The following is a 22,004-nucleotide window of genomic DNA, read 5'->3' as shown; positions in this document are numbered from 1 at the left end:
AACTTTTCTGTTACATTGTTCTAATTTCAACCAAACTTCTAATTTTAGTGTGAACTAAACACACCCCAAATCCAACAACAAGACATGCAATTCAAGAATTCAATCTGGCAAGTCCCAGATAAGAACAAACGCACAACAAGCTTTCGTATTTTCAGCACCTTGTATGAATTCTGCCGATTGCTGGCACAGATTTCCAACATTCTCAGCACCTAAATGAATTCCGGCAAACTTGCAACAAGCCCGAATAGTAAAAGACAACAGTACAGTGAAAATGCATTACTACTATATAGTCATAATTGACCAATGTATCTATCATGAATATAGCTCTCGCATCATATCCTGATGCGGTCCTGTTCTCAGCAGGCTAAATCAAAACAAGAAATTAAGATTAACATCTCAACATGACAGTTAGAGTGTACCGGCTCATCAAAACACCGGCGAAAATGAATCACTTTTGGTCAAACTTTACTTCTACAAACGCACACATTATGGAATAAGTTTTTGCTCTTTTTTCCATTATTCAAAATTGCGGTGTGTAAATTCATTGGCCCAATGTAAAGCCAGCCCCATGGCCTTACGCAGTGGCCAGCTTCATCTCTTCTTGGTCCTCGAGATTTAGAACATGGAGCAGCTTTGGCCAAGACTCAGGGATTCCTCCAGGCAAATCAAATTCTAAAAGCTTCCCCTGTTGCCGGTAGAAACCCTCAACAGGTTGGCTCTGCAAAGTTCAGAAAAATGACAAGCGTAATTATACAACTCTACAAACTGTGAAAGCAAATTATTACAACAATACCCCTACTGAGCAAATCAACATGGTGCAGGATTTATATCTTCCAAGAACCACGTTAAATACCTAAAAGATAAGAGATCAGATGATCTTAAGACTATGCAGCCTTTTGTATATACAACCGTTGCCACAGTTTTGCACATCTACAACATTGCATTTAAATCTAACAAAAAGGAACCATTTTGAATAGAATTTGGAAGTAGGAACCATTTTGAACAAAAACTGGAAGTAGGAACCATTTTGAACAGAAATTAGAATTCATGAAAAGTAGGGCAACATACCATGTCATTATATATCTGAAGACGATTTCTCACGACCTCTTCGGTATCATCAGCTCTGGTGATAAGCTTTGACATACAGTTATTTGGGGGCAATAGTGGTGCCATGTAGATTGGTGGCAGCCCATTTTCACCCTTCACATCAATGCAGGCCAAATTGAAGTTCTTTCCACATTGGCCACAAATACGTCTGCCGAGGCACTTCTCAACTAGGACATCCTCTCTCAACTTTAGATTGACCACCATATCAATGTCAGTAACTCCATCAAGAATTTCCTGACAAAGGTGGGAATACATAAACCATTAGGGTGGACCATAATCAGGTGGAAGCATCAAAGAAGGATCTGATTACAGCATTTTGCTTAAAATATCATTATCACCAATTAATATATTGCATGCAATATTACAATAACGCAGAAAAACTGGGAAAGCTATTTAAATTCCAATAGAAAAAGTAACACCAGAAAAAAATGCTTCTTTTATAGGAGCAGACAGTGAAGTATCAACAGAAAAGTATCAACCAAGCTAAGCAGTAACTGCTAATGTGATCATGCCTCAACATATAGATTCTTTTAAATACTTGCAGCACACTTTTAACTGACATAAGAGTCCCACTGAATTATTTGAACTATATCATATCACACTACTAACTGCACAGTCAAGTCGGAGGAGAAAACAATCAGAGAATAAAGATTAATCAAAACATCAAGATGATTAAGACTTGACTTCTGACATGCAAAAAATCCTCACCGCTTGTTTTACAGTACGTGGAAAACCATCCAGAATAAATCCCGATTCCCCCTGCTCTTCTCCTTTCTTAAGACGTTTAGATAACAGATTGATGATAATTTCATCAGAAACTAATTTCCCCTGATTAACAATTTCAGCAAGCTGCAAAAAGGATAAAAAGCTATATCATTTAGTACACCTGTCAGGATACAAAAGCAGGGAAAAAAAAAGGCAAAACGTGAACGTCACTATGTCAAGATATAAAAGCGAATAAGGGGCCCCTAGCTACATATCGATGAGACCATGAGATAGGCAGCCACATGCATGTTTGCCATCAATTAAAAATTAACGACACATTAATGATCAGCAAATGGCATCTTACAAAGAGGTTAGTAAACGGCTTAGCTGAACTAAGCAGAAGCATTTGCATTAAAATATCTCACTCTTTCAGTCCACTCACCAATGGAGGTAACAGTAGAAGTTTCTTTAATAAACAGTTGCACTTTTCCTTTCAGAATTCAGAGTAAATTTTACACGGCAACATGTACAATTGGCAGAAGTTTATTCTGCTCAGAAACTTCAAGTCAGCACCATGCTAGAAATTTAAGATATAACATCAATTAACTACATCCTTTCTACATCACTAACCAGACATAGCATCTTTCGGCGCCTGTACACGAATTTTGTAGTAATCTCCTAGCTGATTGAAGTTTCACTATCAAACTATGTGAATTTAATTTGCGAGTCAAATCAACACCACAGCCCTATAAAGCCCACAAAACCCAACATTTCCATCAAATTATGAGCTCAAATCTGCGATTCAAGCATATTGGATTGCATTATCGCACTGAAATGTTAAGCTCTAGCCTACCAAGTTCAAGCAGTAAGGCAGTGTTCACAACAAATTTCACAACATCTCAGTGTTGAGAACTTGTCATCTCGATCTGCTAAAATGTAGTAAATCGTCCAACTCATAAACTGGATCCCACAAAATCAATTCCATCCAATTCAAAGCTTAAACTAAATTTTGCGTGAACCACTTGTAATGAATAAGATCACCTACAATTCAGACAGATCTCGACTGATCCTCGATCTATACGAGCCAAAAATTCCCCCATATCCCCAATTAAAAACTGATAACGCAGCTCACCGATCCACTCGAACGAAAAAACCAAATCCAGATCAGTGACTTGCAGGATGGTCTGATCCGGGCTGAAAAGCGATGGACGTAGGGCCTAACCTGCACAGATAGGGGGCCGGAGGAAGCGAGCTCGTCGCGGACGAGATCCCCGGTGGCGATGTGGGGCACGCCGAGGAGGCGGGAGAGGCGGCTGGCATAAGTCCCCTTGCCCACGCCGGGGCACCCGAGGAACACCCACTGCACGTTCCTCTCCTCCGCCACCCGCTGCCTCGCCCTCCCCGCCGCCGCCGCGAACGGGAACGCCGCGGCCGCAGGCGTCTGCTCCGGCGCCACCGCCGTGGACATGCGCCTCCTCGCCGCCGCCGCCGCCGCCGCCGCGCCACCGGAGGCGGACGCCCGCAGGAGTCGCTGCACGGCCGCCATGGCAGTGGATGCGGGGTTTTAGGGTTTGGTCTCCCTGACCGTTTCTCCTATTTGTAGGAGCTCCCAGATGCGACGACGACGACGACGACGCCGGCGGCTTGGAGAAGAAGGCGCCCGAGGCGAGGTGAGGCGTGGACCCGGTCCATACTGAACCCAATCCCGGTCCCACCTGTCTGTGTGCAACTTCCTGTGGAACGGGTTCACGCTGAGCCGGCTCGTGGCGATGCGGACGCCGGGGCCCATGACTCGCCGTACGGTGCGTGGTCCCACACGTCAGTCACCGTGGGGGTCCGACCGATCCGCATCTCTCGTGCTCGTTCCGAAGCGGGTGCGGGGGAATATTCCACCGCTCGGTGGACCACGCTTTGATTGGGTTCACGTAGGCGCGTGGCCTTTGCGTCTAGTGCACACTCCGCCTTGCCGGTCCACACGCCGCTGCGGAGTCCGAAGCGAAAGCCCACCAAAAAGAGTAAGGCCCACGCAACGAAGGCCCAACCCTGTGGCCGCAATAGCAATCCTGCTCGAGCACGGCCAGCTCTCGTTTAGTACCACCTCGACAAATCGACGCGATGGGGGTGGGAGCGCTTGCTATATAATTGGCTGGTGGTGCCTCGTTGCAACATACTTACCTGGACGGGGTCGACGGCCGATCAAGAAGGGCCGTGGCCTAGATCAATGGCTCACATTGCACTTTGTGAGCGCGTTGGTTTACCATCTCCCCAAGTGGGAGAGTGGACGTCATAATGTGTGATAGAGGGGGTACGCGTTCGCGCGGCCCCTGTCAATTCCCTTAATTTAAATTTTGGCCCGTGTTTATTACGAACAAGCCCTTGTTCACTAGGAAGGTTAAATTATGTTGGACCTATTTGTTTACGAATAGGTCCATAACAAACCTTTGATGACTTGGGTGCTTTTTGCATTGAGTTTGTTTTCTAGTTAAAATGAAGCCCGGCCCATTTTAACAAGAAATGCTTTAGAGTTAAGGGCCAGTCTTCAGCCCCCTCCAATACATACACGCACAACGCCGGGCTTCAGCACGTGTACGCATCATATGCAAGTCAGCAAGTGTCACCGGGCAGCATCAATCGCTAGACAACACTTCAACCCAACGGGGGTAAAAACACATACCCCATCGTGTGTGGTAAAACATCATCTCAGGTAGTAATAATTATTACTACATCACATATTACCGTTCGTCTTATTAAAAAAATTATGAAACATATAAAACATATTACCGTTCGTCTTATTAAAAAAATTATGAAACATATAAAACTATATGTGTACATGAAAGTATATTTAACAATAAACTAAATTCGTATATTTAACAATGAACGAAATGATATAAAAAGAATAAATAATTACTTACTTTTTTAATAAGACAAACTGTCAAACACGTGCTAAAAAATTAACGGTGTCAAACATTTTGAAACGGATGAAGTATTAATAGACTAGCTGTTAACTGTTGAGCACAATTTGCATCACCTTCTCAAGTAGTAGTATAATCTTAGAACAAGCAGAATGGGAGGATGGATGGATGGTGGTTGCACGAAACGATCGAACTTAACACCACAAAAGCCAAAGTTCTCCAAGAGAAAACCACGCATGAGCCACACACTTTTATTCATTCATAGGGCAGCTAGGATCCGATCGATCGACACGATGACACATGCGCGAGGTGGCGGCACAAGCTGCTGCGCTAGCTGCTGGTTCATCGATCAGGGGCAGGGCTTGGTGCACATGCAGCGGCGGCGGACGCCGTGGCAGTAGCCGTCGGGGAAGCCCTCCGTGTTGCATACGCTGGCGCAGTTCGCCTTGCGGGCGCACGGGCCCTTGAACCGGTGGCTCTGCGACTCGCACGTCCGAGCCTCCGCCACCATCACCGGCCCGCCCATCTCACCTGCAATCGACCCAACCACTATCAAAAATGGTACTGAACTCTCACCTGAAAACCCAAGCCATAGGAGCAATCAAACGTACCAGTGGCTGCAAGCAGCAGCACCATGAGAAGCATGGCCGAGAACACCTTGCGTGAAGCCTCCATTTCTTCTTTCCCTTGGAACTAACCGTCAGATGGATCGATGGTGAGTCGACTGGAGCGTGTGACCCTCTCTTATATAGGCTCAAGAACACACTACTTTTTTTGTGGACAGAGGAATGGAAGAAGTGAAAGAAAGCATTTTGGAAAGCAGCTGCAAAGCACTGTGAGCATGTTCCACGTGGGGTCCATTTGGATTACATGCAAACATGCAAGAGTCGACAGTGCGGTTAGCAAGGTAAGTACGTGTAAAGACGATGGATGGATGGATCGATCCCCAGCTGCTTTATCACCGTATGTTGCTAAATGCTAACGTTCATCACGAGGAGTGTCTGTCTGTATCTAGCATCGAGTGTTCCAGATCGAGTTACAATGAGCTAACACGTCAGGTATGCTTCGCTTACTATGCTGTCTTGTCTGTACTGATGAATATGGAAAAACTAGCTTTTAATTTCCGGAAGAATTAATTATGCCGGCCAGGATAAAAGTCACAAAAATTATCTAAGTTAGCGGCGACATCTTCTTTATACATGCACTGGAAGATTTATTGAGATAACATGCGTATCTTGTGCTTTAATTAGTTGATGCTTTAATACAAAAAATGTTGCTGTTAACAAAGTTTACTCCCTCCATCTCATAATATAAGAACATGGGATTGGGTATGGATAAGCAGTATATGTAAAGCAGCATAAAAAGAACATGTTATTAGTGTCGGCGAATGCAATTTGTCCAAAAGTTACTACGGTGCTGAGATCCAAAGCACGATGAAGAATATGTGCGTGACTCAAATTGGAACCCCGAAAGCAAACGAAAGTGGAAATCGCAGATTTAAATAACGTATAAACCGGTGATCACCGGCGATTTCCATGTCAACTTTCAGAAACCGTCAGGCCCATTGATTTGATCCCTCTTCACTTATTTGTCCTGTCTTTCCACTGTCTTCTGCCTTCTGTTCACATCTCACATGCATGGCTTGTTCATCTTGAAACGGGATGAAATCTCACAGTTGAAGAGACCATAAGTTTTTTTTTCAACACTACTGCTTGATAAAATGGTATTAGTATCAATGATCAACATCGTGTCAGTGCGATCTGTCTAAAACGGATTTGGCCGCTCACCCACTCGGCCACTCCAGTGCTCAGATTCGATATGTCTAAAGCTCCAAGGACGTGCCATGTGTCACGTCGTGACTCACATTGGATTCACAAAGCGAAACCATGTTTAAACCGGTCTTATGCCGATATGATCATCCAGTAACCTTAAAGCGTTTAAAGGCCTATTTCGCAGGGCTTCAGCTTCAGAAGAGATATAGCTATAACCTGAAGTGATCTGAAATATGATGCATTGATGCAGAGCAGTGGATCGAGATCAGAACGATCCACAACTGCACTCTAAAGTTAATTTTCTTCTCCCTCTCCTTTTCTTTTTTTCATGTGAGATATAGCAAAATTGTTTTTTCATGAAATAAGTTCATCTGAGATCCCTTAACTTGTCAACGAATCCGATTTTCGTCCTTCAACCGGAAAACCAGATATAACGGATTCCTCAACTATCAAAACCAGTGCAGATTAGGTCCCTCGGCGGTTTTGAGGGCGGTTTTTGCTGACGTGGCGCTTACGTGGCTAATTTGACTCAGTCTTCATTCGACGTGGCAATGGCGTGGCGCTTACGTGGCAATTCGATCTGGAAAAATAATAAACCCCGTGAGACCCACATGTCAGTTTCACACAAATTAATAAAAAATGGTGGGACCTATGTGGTCCCCACATGTCATTCTCACCCCTCTTCTTCTTCCTCCTCTCTCCCCATTTCCCCTCTCTTCATCTCTCTCTCCTCTCTCCGGACACGATCGAGAGTCAGCGGTGCGCGGCGGCCAGCGGGAGAGGAGGGAGTGGCGCGCAGCCGCGGAGGCACGTCTCCAGCGGTTGTGGGCGGAAGAGGAAGGGGCAGCGGGAGGCGGCGGGAGGCGGCTTTGTCCTGAAGTACTAAGCAGGAGTAGAGGACACGACATGTCAGAGATCCATGCGAGCGTGGAGGAGAGGAGAGGGAGGGGAGAAGGTGTGCATGCTTACGTCGCTGTTGAGGGCTACGGCGGCGGTGGCGCGGTGCCCTGGTCGGATGGCTTGATGGCGAGCAGCGTGTTGAGGAGGTCGAGCGCTGGCGGCGAGAAGTCCCTAAATGTTTCGGCGATCTTCCGCTGGTACGGCCGCTACGGCTTGAGTAGCGTCATGTCCGGCAGCTTCGCCTTCGCCCAATACTATTCCGACGGCGACCCACACAGCTTGAAGATCTTCTGCAGTTGCTCGATCTGCATCGATCAGCAATGGCAAATCAGATGCCGATCCATTTCATCCACGCATAATGATATCATGATACATAGATGGAGAGTTGAGAGGTTATACTACCTCCATATTTTAATGTATGATGCCATTGACTTTTTATCCTATGTTTGACCATTCGTTTTATTCAAAAAATTTTATGTAATTATCATTTATTTTATTATGACTTAATTTGTCATCAAATGTTATTTAAGGATGACATAAATATTTTCATATTTGCACAAAAATTTTGAATAAAACGAATGGTCAAACATTGGTCGAAAAGTCAATGGTATCATACATTAAAATACGGAGCGAGTAATATTTACTCGCTCCGTATTTTAATGTATGACGTCGTTGACTTTTCGACCAACATTTGACCATTCGTTTTATTCAAAAATTTTATACAAATATGAAAATATTTATGTCATGCTTAAAAGAACATGTGATGACAAATCAAGTCATAATAAAATAAATAATAATTTACATTTTTTTTAATAAGACGAATGATCAAACGTTGGACAAAAAGTCAACGGCGTCATACATTAAAATATAGATGTAGTATTTATTTACCTTGGTTTGGCTGGGCAAGATGGGCTTGCCGGCGAGAAGCTCGGCGAGGATGCAGGCATGCAGCTGGTGCTCCAGAGGTCAACGACGACGCCGTACTCGGACGCGTCGAGGAGGAGCTCCAGTGGGTGGTACCAGAGCGTGACGACGCGGCTGGTGAGCGGCTGCGGCCTGGCGGCGTCGAAGAAGGTGGCGATGTCGAAATTGGCGATCTTGAGCATGCCCGTCGCCGTCGATGAGCGGGTTGGCGTCCTTGATGTCCCGATGCAGCACGCCCTGTTCATGGCAGTTGCGGAGCCCGACGAGGATCTGCGCCCTGAAGCACTTGACCTGCGGCTCCGTGAAGTGCAGCCCCGGCGTGGCGGCGAGGTCGGTGAGGTTGTGGTCCATGTACTCGAAGACGAGGTAGAAGGGTGAGAATGACATGCGGGGCCCACGTGGGCCCCGCCATTTTTATTAATTTCTGTGAAACTGATATGTGGGTCCTATGGGGTTTATTATTTTTCTTGATTGAATTGCCACGTAATCGCCACGTCAAGACCGAGTCAAATTAGCCACGTAAGCACCACGTTAGCCAAAACCGCTCTCAAAACCGCTGAGGGACCTAATCTGCACCGGTTTTAATAGTTGAAGGACCCGTTGTGTCTGGTTTTTCGGTTGAGGGAAGAAAATCGGATTTGTTGACAAGTTAAGGGACCTCAGATGAACTTATTCCTTTTTTCATCAACTCGACCCAGCAAAGAAAACTCGTCGGTTCCGGCTGAAGCGTGAGTCCCAATTCCAATGGGCCGAGGAGCGGAAGACCCACACATACGTGAAGCCCAACTCACCCATATGCATGCAGTTGATAGTCATCTCGAAACGAAAATTGAGGGTGCATTTAATTATTCGTCACTTTTAAAATGTGATAATTAAGAATTTGTCATCCACAGTGTATGATATGTGAACCCTCATATATCTATTACATGTGTATCTAGTGGCAATTTTTTAATTATCACATGTGAGTGACAAATAGTTAGTTAAATATCTCAAAATTGTGACCAACATCACATGGCACGTACGCTTCTTGACGAACACAGCGGTTTGGTCTTGGTCTTGCCTCTGATTGTCGCATCAAAAGCTTGTCACGATGTTACAGCTTTCAACTTCTCCTATGCTCTCGCTGACCTTGCAAAATTCACGAAATTTCAACAGAATTGCGACGCGGTACGAAAACCGATCGACTGGCTGGTGGCCGGATACCAGCGTCGCTACCACGAAAGCGAGAGCCCCAGTAGTGTGTCGTCCAATGCGATATTGCGATGCATAAACAGAGGCAACTTCTTGTCCTTGACTCCTTGTGGAGATATTCTTTTGCAGGGCTCGATCTGCACTTGGGTCGTCTACTCGTCTCCACAAACTTGCGTCGTTCTCTCAGAGCTTTCCCTGCATCGATCGATCGCCATAAGTTATAGAGGTTGTTCAGTTTAATTTAGGGGTTATATCTTACTAAAATTTGATAGTGTTTGTATGGGAAGAAACTTCTATAAATACTAAATTTTGATAGAGTGGTAATGACAAAGTATGTTCAGTTTGTTACCCTATTAAAATTTAAGAAAACATAAAATGAACCGTTGGAAGTGATAGCAAAATGAACCGAGTCTTTTTTTTTTCGGTTCTTGGTTTTCATTGTTTGGCATGTTTGACAGGGAAGTTGGAAACATTCGTTCTGGTTTCCAGGAATGCCGCATTGATTATTCTTTAGTCGTTCCGTGTGAAAAAAATGTTGGAGAATTTTCACTCTTACTCGCTCGTTGATGACGAATTGACAATTCGTACGTAGGTGCTTGCTTTGTGAGTGACGGAGAGTGTATAACGTGTTTAGCTCACGCAATTGGTGAGGTGTTCCATGGTGGTCGCCATCATCGTGTAAAGCGCATTACAGGTGCAAAGATTTTCGGAATGAGAATCACGACAGGGAATTATTTCAGCAGGGATTAATTCACCGAGTTTATAGGGCTACTAGTTTGTTTGGTAGCCCGAAAAGAGGAAAAAAAAACATCCAGCAAAGACTATTTTTATCATGATTTAGCAAACATTCAGCTCCCATCTTATATTATTTTATCATGGTATTGATCCACGCCAAAAACATGTCCTGCATATCTACTGTACCGAAATTTGACTGTGCATTATTTTTAGCACTAAACTTTTTCTATAACAAAGATATAAGCCGAGAAAGGATAAACAAATCAAACCTTTCCGGGGCAATGCTTTTTATAGTTCTAGTCTTAGCACTAGTAGCGAGTTAGAAACTGAGGCTGACATATATAGTAATGAAAAAAACACCTTAATTAATTTGAAATTAAAATTTAAGATTTAAGTTTTGGTTGCAGCTTATGGTCCTATTATGGGGAATCTTACATTATTTTATAATGGTATTGATCCACGTCAAAAACATGTCCTGCATATCTACTGTACCGAAATTTGACAATGCATTAGTTTTAGCACTAAACTTTTTCTAGAACAAAGATATAAGCCGAGAAAGGATAAACAAATTAAACCTTTCCGGGGCAATGCTTTTTATAGTTATAGTCTTAGCACTTAGCGGTTTAGAAACTGAGGCTGAAATATATAGTAATGAAAAAAACACCTAAATTATTTTGGAATTAAAATTTAAGATTTAAGTTTTGGTTGCAGCTTATGGTCCTATTATGGCGAATTCGAGATTATGAGGAAAACTGTTTTTTCCTAGTTCTTAAAATACGGTAAAATTTTAGTTCTGAAAATACGGTGAAATTTCAGCCAAAGTAGCCTTTACTTTATACAACATCAACTGAAAAATTAGATGCCATTATTTTACGATGAAATCGACTAGAAAAGAAAGATTTCTTAGTTACATTTTCATGAATTTTCATGCTCGTTTCATGTAAAAAGGTTAATCAAAAGTGATATGGTTGAAGAGACAAGATCTTAAAAGTTGATTCCAATATTGCTAGACTAATAAGGTAGTGCACTAGTGCTAATGGCCACATATACCATATCTTAATTAGGTCAGGAGGGGCGGATCGAGCACAGGGGCGGCGGGGTCTCGAGCCCCCACTACTGCCGTAAAGACTATGAGAGCCCCCACGAAGACCCCACTAAAATTTTTTTAGTATATGTAGATGGTAGGGGGGACTGTAACTCTATCTAATTTGCTCAGACCCCACTTCTATTTCTTTCTGGATCCGCTACTAAGGATGTCACATCCAACCTCCCTATATGTGCTATGAATTTATAAGATTTTGCCATTGGTTTTCCTTCGAACGGGGCAAATCCGTTCTTTTACTCATTTGGAGCGAAGGGAGCAAAGAACAACCTGCACATGTGCACTGAAGTGGAAAAACAACTTAATTCATGGGAGCTTGAGAAGAACAACTTCCTCCACATTTCAACACTGTTATTTTACAATGTACACAAGTGCGAAATCTGAACAAACAAAAAAGGAGGTTAAAAAAAAGTACACCGGAGTGGTCACTGCCCAGCAATACACCAAGTTCGCTCTTACACCTGGACAGACCAAAACTCTTCCAAACACACGCCATGCTTATTTTTTGTAAATTTTTGGCAGGCGTAGTGCCAAATTCCTACGTGCAAAAGGTGATATCACCGGTTCACCGATAAAGATTGGTGACATTTTGGTGATTGCCCTAAAGCCTTGACACGGCCATGACATGCGCCACCGGGTGCTCGCCGCGGCGGCCGCCGACCGTCGTCGTCGTCGTCTTCACCTTCGTCTTCTGCGCCGGCACGGCCGCCGGCGCCAGCTTCTTGGCCGCCTCCCGGAGCAAGTTCTTCTCGACCTTGCCGTTGCCGTTCCTCGGGATGGCGTCGTAGACGACCACCTTCTTGGGCACCATGAACCGCGCCATGTGCTTGCGGCAGAACGCGACGACGTCGTCCTCGCACACCCCGGCCGCCTTGTCCCTCGCCACGACGAACGCGCACGGCGTCTCGCCCCAGTGCGGGTGCGGCATGGCGACCACCGCCGCGTCGGCGACGGCGGGGTGCTGGAACAGCACCTCCTCCACCTCCTTGCTGCAGATGTTCTCGCCGCCGCTGATGATCACGTCCTTGGACCTGTCCTTGATCTCGATGTAGCCGTCGGCGTGCACGACGCCGACGTCGCCGGTCAGGAACCACTCGCCCTTGAAGGCGTCGCTGTTCGCCTCCGGGTTGTTGAGGTAGCCCTTCATGATGCTGCTGCCGCGGAGCACGATCTCGCCGACGGTCTTGCCGTCGCGCGGCACGCTCGCCATCGTCTTGGCGTCCTTGACGTCGGCGTCGGCGAGGGACAGGACGCTGACGCCCTGCCGGGACTTGAGCCGCGCGCGCTCCGGCAGCGGCAGGCGGTCCCACTGCGCGCGCCACTCGCACGCCAGCGCCGGGCCGGTGGCCTCGGTGAGCCCGTACGCGTGCGTCACGCGGAAGCCGATCCGCTCGACGCGCTCGAGGAGGGCGGCCGGCGGCGGCGCCCCGCCGGTGAGCACGTGGACCGGGGCCGCGAGCTGCTTCGCCGCCGCCTCGCCGCCCTCGAGCAGGATGTTGAACACCACCGGCGCGCAGCACAGGTGGGTGACGCCGTGGCGCGCGATGGCGCGGTAGATGTCCGCGGCGCGCGCGTCGCGGATGCAGACGTTGACGCCGCCGCGCGCCGCCATGCCCCAGGTGAAGGTCCACCCGTTGCAGTGGAACATGGGCAGCGTCCACAGGTACACCGGCTCGTCGCCGACGACCCACGACATGAGCAAGCTCATGGTGCTCAGGTACGCGCCGCGGTGGCTGTACACCACGCCCTTGGGCGCCGACGTGGTGCCCGACGTGTAGTTGAGCGTGACGGCGTCCCACTCGTCGGCGAGGCTGGGCAGCTCGGCGGCGGGGTCGCCACGGGCGACCAGCCCCTCGTACTCGAGCTCGCCGAGGCGGACGCCGGTGGGCACGTCAATGTCGTCGATGACGGCGACGAGCGGGACGTGCCTCCCCTCGTCGGCGACGAGCTGGAGCGCGTCGCTGGCGAGGCGCACGTACTGGTAGTCGACGAAGAACACCTTGGCCTCGGAGTGCCGCAGGATGCCCGCCACCGCCCTCGCGTCGAGCCGCGTGTTGATGGTGTTGAGCACCGCCCCGGCCATCGGCACCGCGAAGTGCATCTCGTACAATGCCGGCACGTTCGGCGCCAAAACCGACACCTACACACACAACACACAGATTCCAAACAATCACACACGTGTTTGACACGCAAGAAACGAAACCAACTTCCGACTACGAATCTGAACTTACGCTATGTATGTTCATATTCGTAGCTAGGATTCGATCTACTTACGACGTCGTGGTTGCGGACGCCGAGGGAGAGGAGGGAGGAGGCGAGGCGGCGGCAGCGGGCGTAGGTCTGGCTCCAGGTGAAGCGGACGCGGCCGTAGATGACGGAGGTGCGGTCGCCGTAGACGGCATTGGCGCGCGGCAGGAACCCCACAGGGCTCAGTGGCACGTAGTTCGCCGGGCGCTTGGGAAGCTGCTCCATCTCAAAACTCTCTGTCACGACGCTCTACACACGTAGATGGATGTGATTGATCCTAACAAAGCTAGTGGCAGCTGCAATTAAGCAAAGCCAACAAGAGCTTGAAGGATTATGGATGATATGATCGAGGGGAGGTGATGAGGCGATTCGTGGATGGGGTTTATATAGGAGTTGGGGAGTGGTTTGCAACGTGATGTGCGTTCGATGTGTGTGTGTGGGGGGGGGGGAGTGGGGCCAACGAAACAGTGTGAGAGGTGTCAAAGAAAAGGAAATAAGTTGGGGTTGGGTCGGACAGGGGGTGTTGCAAGGAAAATGAAGTGAAAACACGGGGTTCTTGACCCAAAACCTGCTGGTTCGCTCGGCGATTTTCACACCGCGCACGGAACGGACGACCAGGCCGGAGTGAGTGACCAGATGCTGACTGCTGCTGCTGCTGCTTCTGCTTCTGCTTCTGCTTGCGAGACTAGCTGGCCTCCGGTTCGTCGTGGAGGATGAGGTGGTGGTGGGACCCGGTGACCACGCCCCATGGTATGAGTCGCAGTAGCAGCATTGTGGTGGCAATTGGGCATGTAGGCATGGCATGGATCAGGATCGTGAGGTAGACTGTGTGCTGCAGTAGACTTCTAGAATGCACGGCCGTTGGTTAATTAATTAATCTGTGATTATTTTTATCATGGTCTTTTACTGGTAGTACTACCTCCGTTCTAAATTAGTGGTCGCTTCGACTTTTTTACTTATAATATTTGACTATTCATCTTATTTAAAAAAATAGCAAAGATATAAAAAATGATAAGTCATATTTTATATACTTTTGATAATAAAGCAAATCACAAATGAAATAAATAATAATATCATAATTTTTTAAATAAGATAAAAGATTAAACGTTAAAAAAAATTAAAATGATGAGTATTCTGGGGCGGAGGTAATAGTATTCTATCAGCAGTATTATGATCTTCATGGTGATTTCTAATGATACTAGTAGAGTGGACGGTCGTTGGTTAGTCTTTGACTTAAAGTCAATCACATTTGATAGTTGTGATCACCTTAAGATTACTGCGAGAATCTAGTCTGTTCTAAAAACACGAGCCCTTGCACCCAACATTGCTCCCACAGATCAACATGCTATTAACCTCTCGGTTTTGTCATCGTCCACGCCCATCGCTCTCCTCCATGTAGGTTGAGTAGCCTTGTCAATTGTTCAGGGTGCATATTCTTAGCCAAATCTCTCTCCCTCTGTGCCCTTCCTTCCACATCAGCACTTGATTGCCTAATTTAGACACTTGCATCTTCGTCCATATTAATTGGTGAGCAGTAGCGAAGCCAGGATTTAGAGATAAGGGTGTCATCTATGAGACGTGAGAACTCACTTACGGTTCAGTGAATAGTGATTTGTAACGTTTATGCATGGTCGGCAACTAGGCATCATGCATGTTACAACGATTAGCTACAAGAGAAAGCTAGCACCCGTAGACCATGATTCGCCAATTTATAGTTCAGTAATATTTTTAAAATATGAATAATTGAACGTTCCATGATTTTAATTGGTGTCTTGCAATCACTTATTAAATTATGAATCAGTTAGTTAAGTCATTCCAGAAATCGCAGCTGTCCTATATAGTTAGTTTCATTTGCAACTAATGATGTAATTAATGGCTAGATTATACAAGCTAATCACCCTTGGGAGAAGAGAGGGGAGGGGAGGTCGCACAGGGGTTGGGGGGGTGTTGACACTCCCTGGCCCCCACGATGGCTTCGCCACTGTTGGTGAGTTCATCGTCCCTTTTTTTTTCTCCTATTCCCATTGCCTCACTAGAGAATACTAGACATGATTAGTATTATAAAATTTACTAAATGTGATATTACATTGTTTATATATTCATACATTACTGGACATGGTACTATTAGTTATTTAAGATTTGTGTATGCAATATTCGACATACAAACCAATTTCTTGTTAATAACATTGTAATTTTGAAGTCCATAATAAATTTAGCCTACTTATCTATAGTTCCAAAATTCAAAATTTGTAGTTGGGTTCTAAACTATTTATAGAATCGGTCGTGATTTTTTCATATACTTTTACTTAAAATATTCAAAATAACACTTACAAGGTTGTACAAGCAGGAGTCTTTCTTATGATCTAAACTATTATGATTTCATTAATTTGGTCATGTAGCAGATATATATATTTTCCTTGTATTAATATGAGGTTTCTTAAAAGTGGCCTAGCTGAGATGGGCAGAGAGGAACAGAGAGATAATTAAATAGTTAATAGACTTCCTTGGGTCATGCTTTATAACATTGTTGTATTGGATATGATTGGACAATAAGATTTTCGATAAGAAATATTGACCTTACTAAGCTAGCAAAATTTCCTGGTGGCCAGCCATCGATCTAAGAATATGTCAAAAGTTGATTACGTTTTGCGAGGCCTGATCGTGCCCTTCCTTTTTTATTGGCTTTTAGGCAACACAAATGACCCAGGTCAAGTCAATTCGTTATGGTTTATCTGCTCTATACTACTCCCTCATACTTACTCCGTCCCAAACTAAATATACACTATGTTTAGATTTATCTTAAACATTATATTTTTTAAGGATGGAGGAAATAATGTTCAGGTGTATATATGTAGCTAGACATAATTAAGATCTCTATATTTTTTTTTAACATAGAGGGTACCTAATTTTACAACATCCTGATTTATCAGAACTAATTAATCAATACCTAGCTATATGTTCGCTCTTCTTTCTCAGGGCCAAGAAACATATTCCTTACATATCAGAGTTGACGTATAAATGGACTAGTATATCTCTACTATTACAAAAATTGAAGGTGTTTTTGTCAGTATTTTGATACGTCATCCGTGTATAAGTTGTTTTTTAAAGTTCGTTTGCTTTTGGAAATGCATATCCGTATTTGAGTCGGTTTTCAAGATCGTTTACTTTTGTTAATACATAAGTAATTATATAAGAAATCTGTTTAAAAAAACTCGCATGCTAACTTGAGACGATCGGACTCCTAACTGCAGCTCATGATTTTCTAAAAAAATATATATCCAAGCGAACTCCTACAGTGAATTTCATCTTACCTAAACCATATAACAATAATAAGATTAAAATAAACTTCACCCGTTGCAATGCACGGACATTTTTTCTAGTATAATAGTAGGTCTAAAAGAAAAGACTCACTCCGTTTCTAACTATAAGTCGTTTTAACTTTAATCAAAATCAAATTATTTCAAGTTTCACAAAGTTTGTAAACAAATATAGTAATAATTACAACACCAAATTAGTTTCATTAAATCGATAATTAAATAAATTTGTATAATATATTTGTCTTGGGTTGAAAATATTGTTATTTTTTCTACAAACTGAATTAAAATTGAAGTAGTTTGACTTCGACCAAAGACAAAGCGACTTATAATCTAATAAAGCGGATGGAGTACCACGTTTTTCCTCTTGGAGATTAAGACCGTGTTTAGTTTCAAAGTTTTTCTTTAAACTTTCAACTTTTCTATCACATCAAAATTTTCCTACACACACAAACTTCCAACTTTTTCGTCACATTGTTTCAATTTTAACCAAACTTTCAATTTTAGCGTGAACTAAATACAGCCTAACTAGAAGTTATTGTGCATGTATCCATGCCAGATTAACATATGAAGTATAAAGATTAAAGTATTTGTAAAATTAACTTCATTTTTTTTAGATAATGGAAATGTGTTACATCTCCGGCCTCTGCCCGTAGGCACACAGCCAAAAAATTCAGACGTGAACAGAAAAGTTAAAAAAGGCGAGATGGGACAAACCCCCAACTTCTGCCGATGATATGATCTACTAAAATAATATTTTTTTTTCAAAATCACATAGATTCTATCACGAAATTCTGTAGGTACTACGCCATCCAAAATGGAATAAAAGTTCCTTGGCTACTAATTCCAAGCGTGTAGTACCATTGCGCATAGTATCCTGTTGTTCCTGTGAAAGCATCATACACTAAGAGTAGAGCCAATTGGAACACATGAAGATAACCTGCATAATGTTAGGCATTTTTTATGGTTAAAAACTATATCATCACGACAACGCCAAATTGACCAACATAAAGTACTAGCTCCAAACAAAATCATTTTTTTTTTGGTCTAGGCACTTCCCTTAGCCAGTCACCAAAAATATCTTTTACATTGTGGGGAAAATTAACTTCATCATTATAACAAATAAAAATATGCTTTCGGACAAACTTAATCTGTGCAATTGAACAGAAATTCGGCTGGCTATTTTTAAAAAAAGAGAAGAAAAAACTCCGTACCACTCTAATTTAGTGTGAAGGCCTTGTTTAGTTGGTTCATTAAATAGCTAGACCGACTAGGACTAGCGCTTTTGTGGTCAAGTCCTCAGTCCAGACTCCATAAGGCCAAACATGCTACACGTGAAAGAATCTTACTCTAACGACCTGCCACTTATGCAGTTATGTTCCCTTGTGTCCTACCGGTGCAGCACATTTGCCGTTATGTACTTACTATGTACTAGTAGTACTACAAAAGGAGAGTTGGGTGGGTACAACATGCAAGCATAAGTGCATAACACATGATTTTTAAGTGTTGCTGTAAAAGATCATTTCAATATTTATGGTTTAAAAGAAACAAATTCGAATCCTATTGACATCTGTCATTTGATTTTATACAGCACGCCAGAAAAAATATGTACGGTACTATGTGATTGTCACCAACATAACTCTTTATGTAATTTTCTGCTTGAAATTAATAGCGTCCATTCTATGCAGAAAAGTAATGTCTTTAAAATATCAAATGTCACTGTGAGGTTATATTTTTTTAGTTTGAGTTATCAAATATCGCCCCATAACGTTAGTACATCTATATTACTAACGCGTACTACTAGTACTACAAAAGGGAAGTTGGGTACAACGTACAGGCATAATCACTTCGCGATGAAACTAAATATCTATATGAATGTGGACAATGTTGAAAAGTCTTACATTATAAAACGGAGAAAGTACTACTAGAGGACACAGTTTCTTCAGCTACAATTTGCTATTAGAGCATCTGCAGCGTTGGGTTGAATCGACGCGTGCGGCAAAAACATCGAACCTAACGCACTGTGGGATACAATTGTTATTTGTCAGAGAGAAAATCGACCTCAGTCAAGGAGTCGATTTAGCCGTTTAGAAAAATATTTCTTCATTTGTTTGTGTGAGGGAGGAAAGGTTACAGCTGATTCTAGGTGGGCCCGTAAATCGATGCTAGTGTTGTAGCATCGGAACCAAAATAAACTTTGCTTTCATGGATGGTTCTCGCTGAACTTAGTACTAGAGAAGAACTTAGCAGGAGAAATGGCAACTTCACCATGAGGCACCCTCCTTGTCTTGATCTATCAAGAGTTCGTTCGTGATGGGCACTGCTGCAACACGCGGTCAGATATTTGTGAACCACATTCGAGCTAAGCACATAATGGCAGGAGAGATCGGCCATATATTTGCGAGGGATGTGGTATACCTGATCCCCACATACAGCTTAGGCCACCATAATCATGGACCATTGCCCCCAAATGACCACGCCAAGACAGATGCTAGTGGGAGTGAGCACAATGCTGTGTTGTAATGGTGATGGATCAGCAATCAGCAAGACGACGGCGATTGATCACCTGAAATGGCTCCAACTTTTCATCTGTCTCCCATTTTGCCTCTGTTGCATGCTCGTAATCAATCGATTAATTAATATAATCTCGTTATATATATCTCAGTAATAAGCTCTGCCGACACGTTCTTCATCTTTTCGCTCAAATCCGGCATGGAAACTTCCATGCCTAGCTATATATGGAAACGGAGAAGATTTGACAGACGGCTACGGCCGGGTATTATCTGACGGAGGTTGAAGTTTTGGTCAGATAACTGATTGCTTTCTGAACAGGATAGCATCCACTAGATCACAAAGTTCAGAACGATTGCGAGCCACGGCGATTTGCCAATTTGTTTTTCTAGCTCCATTGATGCAATGCCTCTCGATTGATCGATGCTACAGCGACGCTGTTACTGTTCTTCTTGAGTGGGTTGGTGACATGAGCTATCAGAAATGATGGACGTATATATAAAGCCTCGCGCTATAAAGTAGTAAAAACTATACTACTCTTTTAAAAAATATGTATCTAGACATATATATGTTTATATTCGTAGTTAGAATTAGATTTTTTATGAGACGAATGGGTATACTCCACTCTTCTTTTCTATCGTGTAGCCGTTGTCATGCCGGGGGATCCACCATGCATTTGAGAAAAAAAAAACATGGAATCATCTGGGCCGTGTATTGTTGCAGCGTCAATGCATGCCTGCAGAAAACTGTTCACGAGATCGATTCTGACGGGACGCCGTGGCAAGCTGCCAGCGGTTCATAATCAATTTTGTTTAATGCTGTTCATGGTGACATACCTAGTGTGCTTTCTTTTTTTCCGAGACACGCAAAAGCTTTCGACATATATAGCGTGCAAACCCGACGATCCTTCCGATCATTTCATGCCACCACAATGCAGCAAAGCTTACGAAAATGTCAACCAGATGAAGATTGTAATATTGATACATGTCAACGAAACATTAGCGATAAATAAATATTCGTGTAAATTTTTAGTGACAAATAAGGAATTGCCTTGCAATTGTCAACGGATGTCACAGCTTCTTCCGATGGGAGAATTATACTACCGGAGATGGCCCATGGATTCAGAGTTCCAGAGCACCTTGTTAATTAAGTCTGTAATCCGCAGGCAATTTCTCCCTATGCATTATGCAAGTATGCAACATGCAACCATCGTATCGTTGACTAAGGTGAACTAAATTTTCAAGCTATAGTTGCATACTCGCATGAATCGCCAGTTCAAGTAGTAGTCCAATGCTAAGCCCCAAACCGAGTCGTCTTCCTTAAACAATGTGTTTTTGACAGCCATGTCCATTCAATAGCTTGCTGCTTGAGTGCTTTAGAGCTCAGCATATGTCCTGCCGCCGCAGTTTGCAAATTGGCGGCTGCAGCCGTTGCCAACCGATATATCTAACCATGCTTCTGAAGCAACAGCTAGCGAAATTGCAGAACGTAACTTACAATTTTCCAAGTTGTCAATGCCAACTGTTTGTAAGTACGGGTCATTTTGGATTGATTCCAAAATATTACCATACCAATTTTTTGGTAGTTTATATAGTGAATGTAATTGTTTGGTTTGAAGCCAATTAAATGGTAATGCCCATGGTTAATTTGGCATAATTCTATAACTTTCTTGACCATAACATGAGATTTGGCTTTCAATTGGTATCAATTCAAATCCACTCACTTAAAATACTACCCTACCAAAATATTGGTAATTCCAAAATATGCTTAAGTTTTGGCACTACCAATATTTTGGTAGGGCACTAAACCAAACAAGCCCTACAACTACTTTTGTATGTAATAAATATATGGAGTTCTTTTTATTTCATTTGTCCTTTAAGTGCAATTTTTGACCATTATTGTTTTTCTAAGTATCTCATTGTTTGAAAATGTATAGATTTACATGCATTAAAATCAATGTCGCATAAATACATGTATTGTGATATAAATTTTAAATATTTTAAACGAAGTATATTTTAAAGCGAAAGGAGTAGGTGTGTGCTGGCCCGTTCCACATGCTGAAATTGCAAAAGCGTGGCATATACTGTTGTTGCTTGCTTAGCACAGTACGATAATGTCACAACAGCACGGCGCACAAGTTACAATATAAATATATAATTACAATATAAATATATATAATGTAGGTGTGTACTACCTCCACTGCTCCATGTGCTGAATGCCTGAATGATTTTTAAAGGTACAGAGATGCCCTGTGCAAGAAAAGGAAACAAAAAGCTTTAGAGATGCCTCTAGAGGACTTCTGGAGTTCTCTAAACAAAGCTTTTGTTGCGCCCCAAGTGTAGATGCCCTTCACTTGACCTGAGCACTTCGCTCTAGATTTTGATTCAAGTTGACAGACCAAAAGAAAACGAAACCGACCCTGCATGTTTTTGTCGATTTGCCTGCACCGACCCAAATTTAAACATTGTCCGCGTTGTTCCAAACTGCTCTAAAATTTTAAAGACTAGACGAACTCGATTCTAGTCAAGATTATTACTAACTTCAGCTGTAGAGCCTTCAGTCATCTGATGCTCAGACAATTTAC

At 43.6% G+C, this 22,004-nt stretch overlaps 4 protein-coding genes and 1 non-coding gene across 5 annotated transcripts; 2 read left to right on the top strand and 3 right to left on the bottom strand.

Moving 5' to 3' along the window:
• Positions 1-248: 248 nt before the first annotated feature.
• On the bottom strand, positions 249-3,442 carry LOC127765673 (probable adenylate kinase 1, chloroplastic). The gene is made up of 4 exons (XM_052290615.1): positions 3,035-3,442; positions 1,816-1,956; positions 1,069-1,341; positions 249-718 (listed from the first exon to the last, which is right to left on the bottom strand). Exons 1-4 carry the CDS (start codon positions 3,356-3,358, stop codon positions 575-577), a joined length of 882 nt encoding a protein of 293 aa, XP_052146575.1. The 5' UTR covers positions 3,359-3,442; the 3' UTR covers positions 249-574.
• A 537-nt stretch (positions 3,443-3,979) lies between these two features.
• LOC127769112 (U1 spliceosomal RNA) lies at positions 3,980-4,139 on the top strand. Its single transcript, XR_008016681.1, has one exon. It is a non-coding gene; the product is annotated as a U1 spliceosomal RNA (small nuclear RNA).
• An 800-nt stretch (positions 4,140-4,939) lies between these two features.
• On the bottom strand, positions 4,940-5,460 carry LOC127765826 (defensin-like protein). The gene is made up of 2 exons (XM_052290785.1): positions 5,336-5,460; positions 4,940-5,255 (listed from the first exon to the last, which is right to left on the bottom strand). Exons 1-2 carry the CDS (start codon positions 5,397-5,399, stop codon positions 5,074-5,076), a joined length of 246 nt encoding a protein of 81 aa, XP_052146745.1. The 5' UTR covers positions 5,400-5,460; the 3' UTR covers positions 4,940-5,073.
• A 1,942-nt stretch (positions 5,461-7,402) lies between these two features.
• Positions 7,403-8,698, top strand: LOC127768619 (uncharacterized). Its single transcript, XM_052294236.1, is given in 4 exon segments — positions 7,403-7,691; positions 8,304-8,437; positions 8,440-8,463; positions 8,465-8,698. Coding segments are annotated over 4 exon segments (681 nt in total).
• Positions 8,699-11,663: 2,965 nt separating this feature from the next.
• LOC127767751 (trans-cinnamate:CoA ligase, peroxisomal-like) lies at positions 11,664-13,938 on the bottom strand. The gene is made up of 2 exons (XM_052293189.1): positions 13,623-13,938; positions 11,664-13,488 (listed from the first exon to the last, which is right to left on the bottom strand). The coding sequence occupies exons 1-2, from the start codon at positions 13,818-13,820 to the stop codon at positions 11,950-11,952; spliced, it is 1,737 nt and encodes a 578-aa protein (XP_052149149.1). The 5' UTR covers positions 13,821-13,938; the 3' UTR covers positions 11,664-11,949.
• Between the last annotated feature and the right edge of the window lie 8,066 nt (positions 13,939-22,004).

Source organism: Oryza glaberrima, chromosome 3 (assembly GCF_000147395.1).
Source record: "Oryza glaberrima chromosome 3, OglaRS2, whole genome shotgun sequence".
Lineage (NCBI taxonomy): Eukaryota > Viridiplantae > Streptophyta > Magnoliopsida > Poales > Poaceae > Oryza > Oryza glaberrima.
Note: the sequence above shows the minus strand (reverse complement) of the source record. Positions and strands in the feature narration are given on the sequence as shown.

What these genes read in the sequence shown, in the direction of transcription:
- LOC127765673 (XM_052290615.1), bottom strand. Translation starts at nt 3,358, where the DNA reads ATGGCGGCCGTGCAGCGACTCCTGCGGGCGTCCGCCTCCGGTGGCGCG. An exon ending in CCGGCCCCCTATCTGTGCAG is followed by an intron (nt 1,957 to 3,034) that starts GTTAGGCCCTAC and finishes TCCTTTTTGCAG; the next exon opens with CTTGCTGAAATTGTTAATCA. An exon ending in CACGTACTGTAAAACAAGCG is followed by an intron (nt 1,342 to 1,815) that starts GTGAGGATTTTT and finishes CACCTTTGTCAG; the next exon opens with GAAATTCTTGATGGAGTTAC.
- LOC127765826 (XM_052290785.1), bottom strand. Translation starts at nt 5,399, where the DNA reads ATGGAGGCTTCACGCAAGGTGTTCTCGGCCATGCTTCTCATGGTGCTG. An exon ending in GCTGCTGCTTGCAGCCACTG is followed by an intron (nt 5,256 to 5,335) that starts GTACGTTTGATT and finishes GGTCGATTGCAG; the next exon opens with GTGAGATGGGCGGGCCGGTG.
- LOC127767751 (XM_052293189.1), bottom strand. Translation starts at nt 13,820, where the DNA reads ATGGAGCAGCTTCCCAAGCGCCCGGCGAACTACGTGCCACTGAGCCCT. An exon ending in GCGTCCGCAACCACGACGTC is followed by an intron (nt 13,489 to 13,622) that starts GTAAGTAGATCG and finishes TTGTGTGTGTAG; the next exon opens with GTGTCGGTTTTGGCGCCGAA.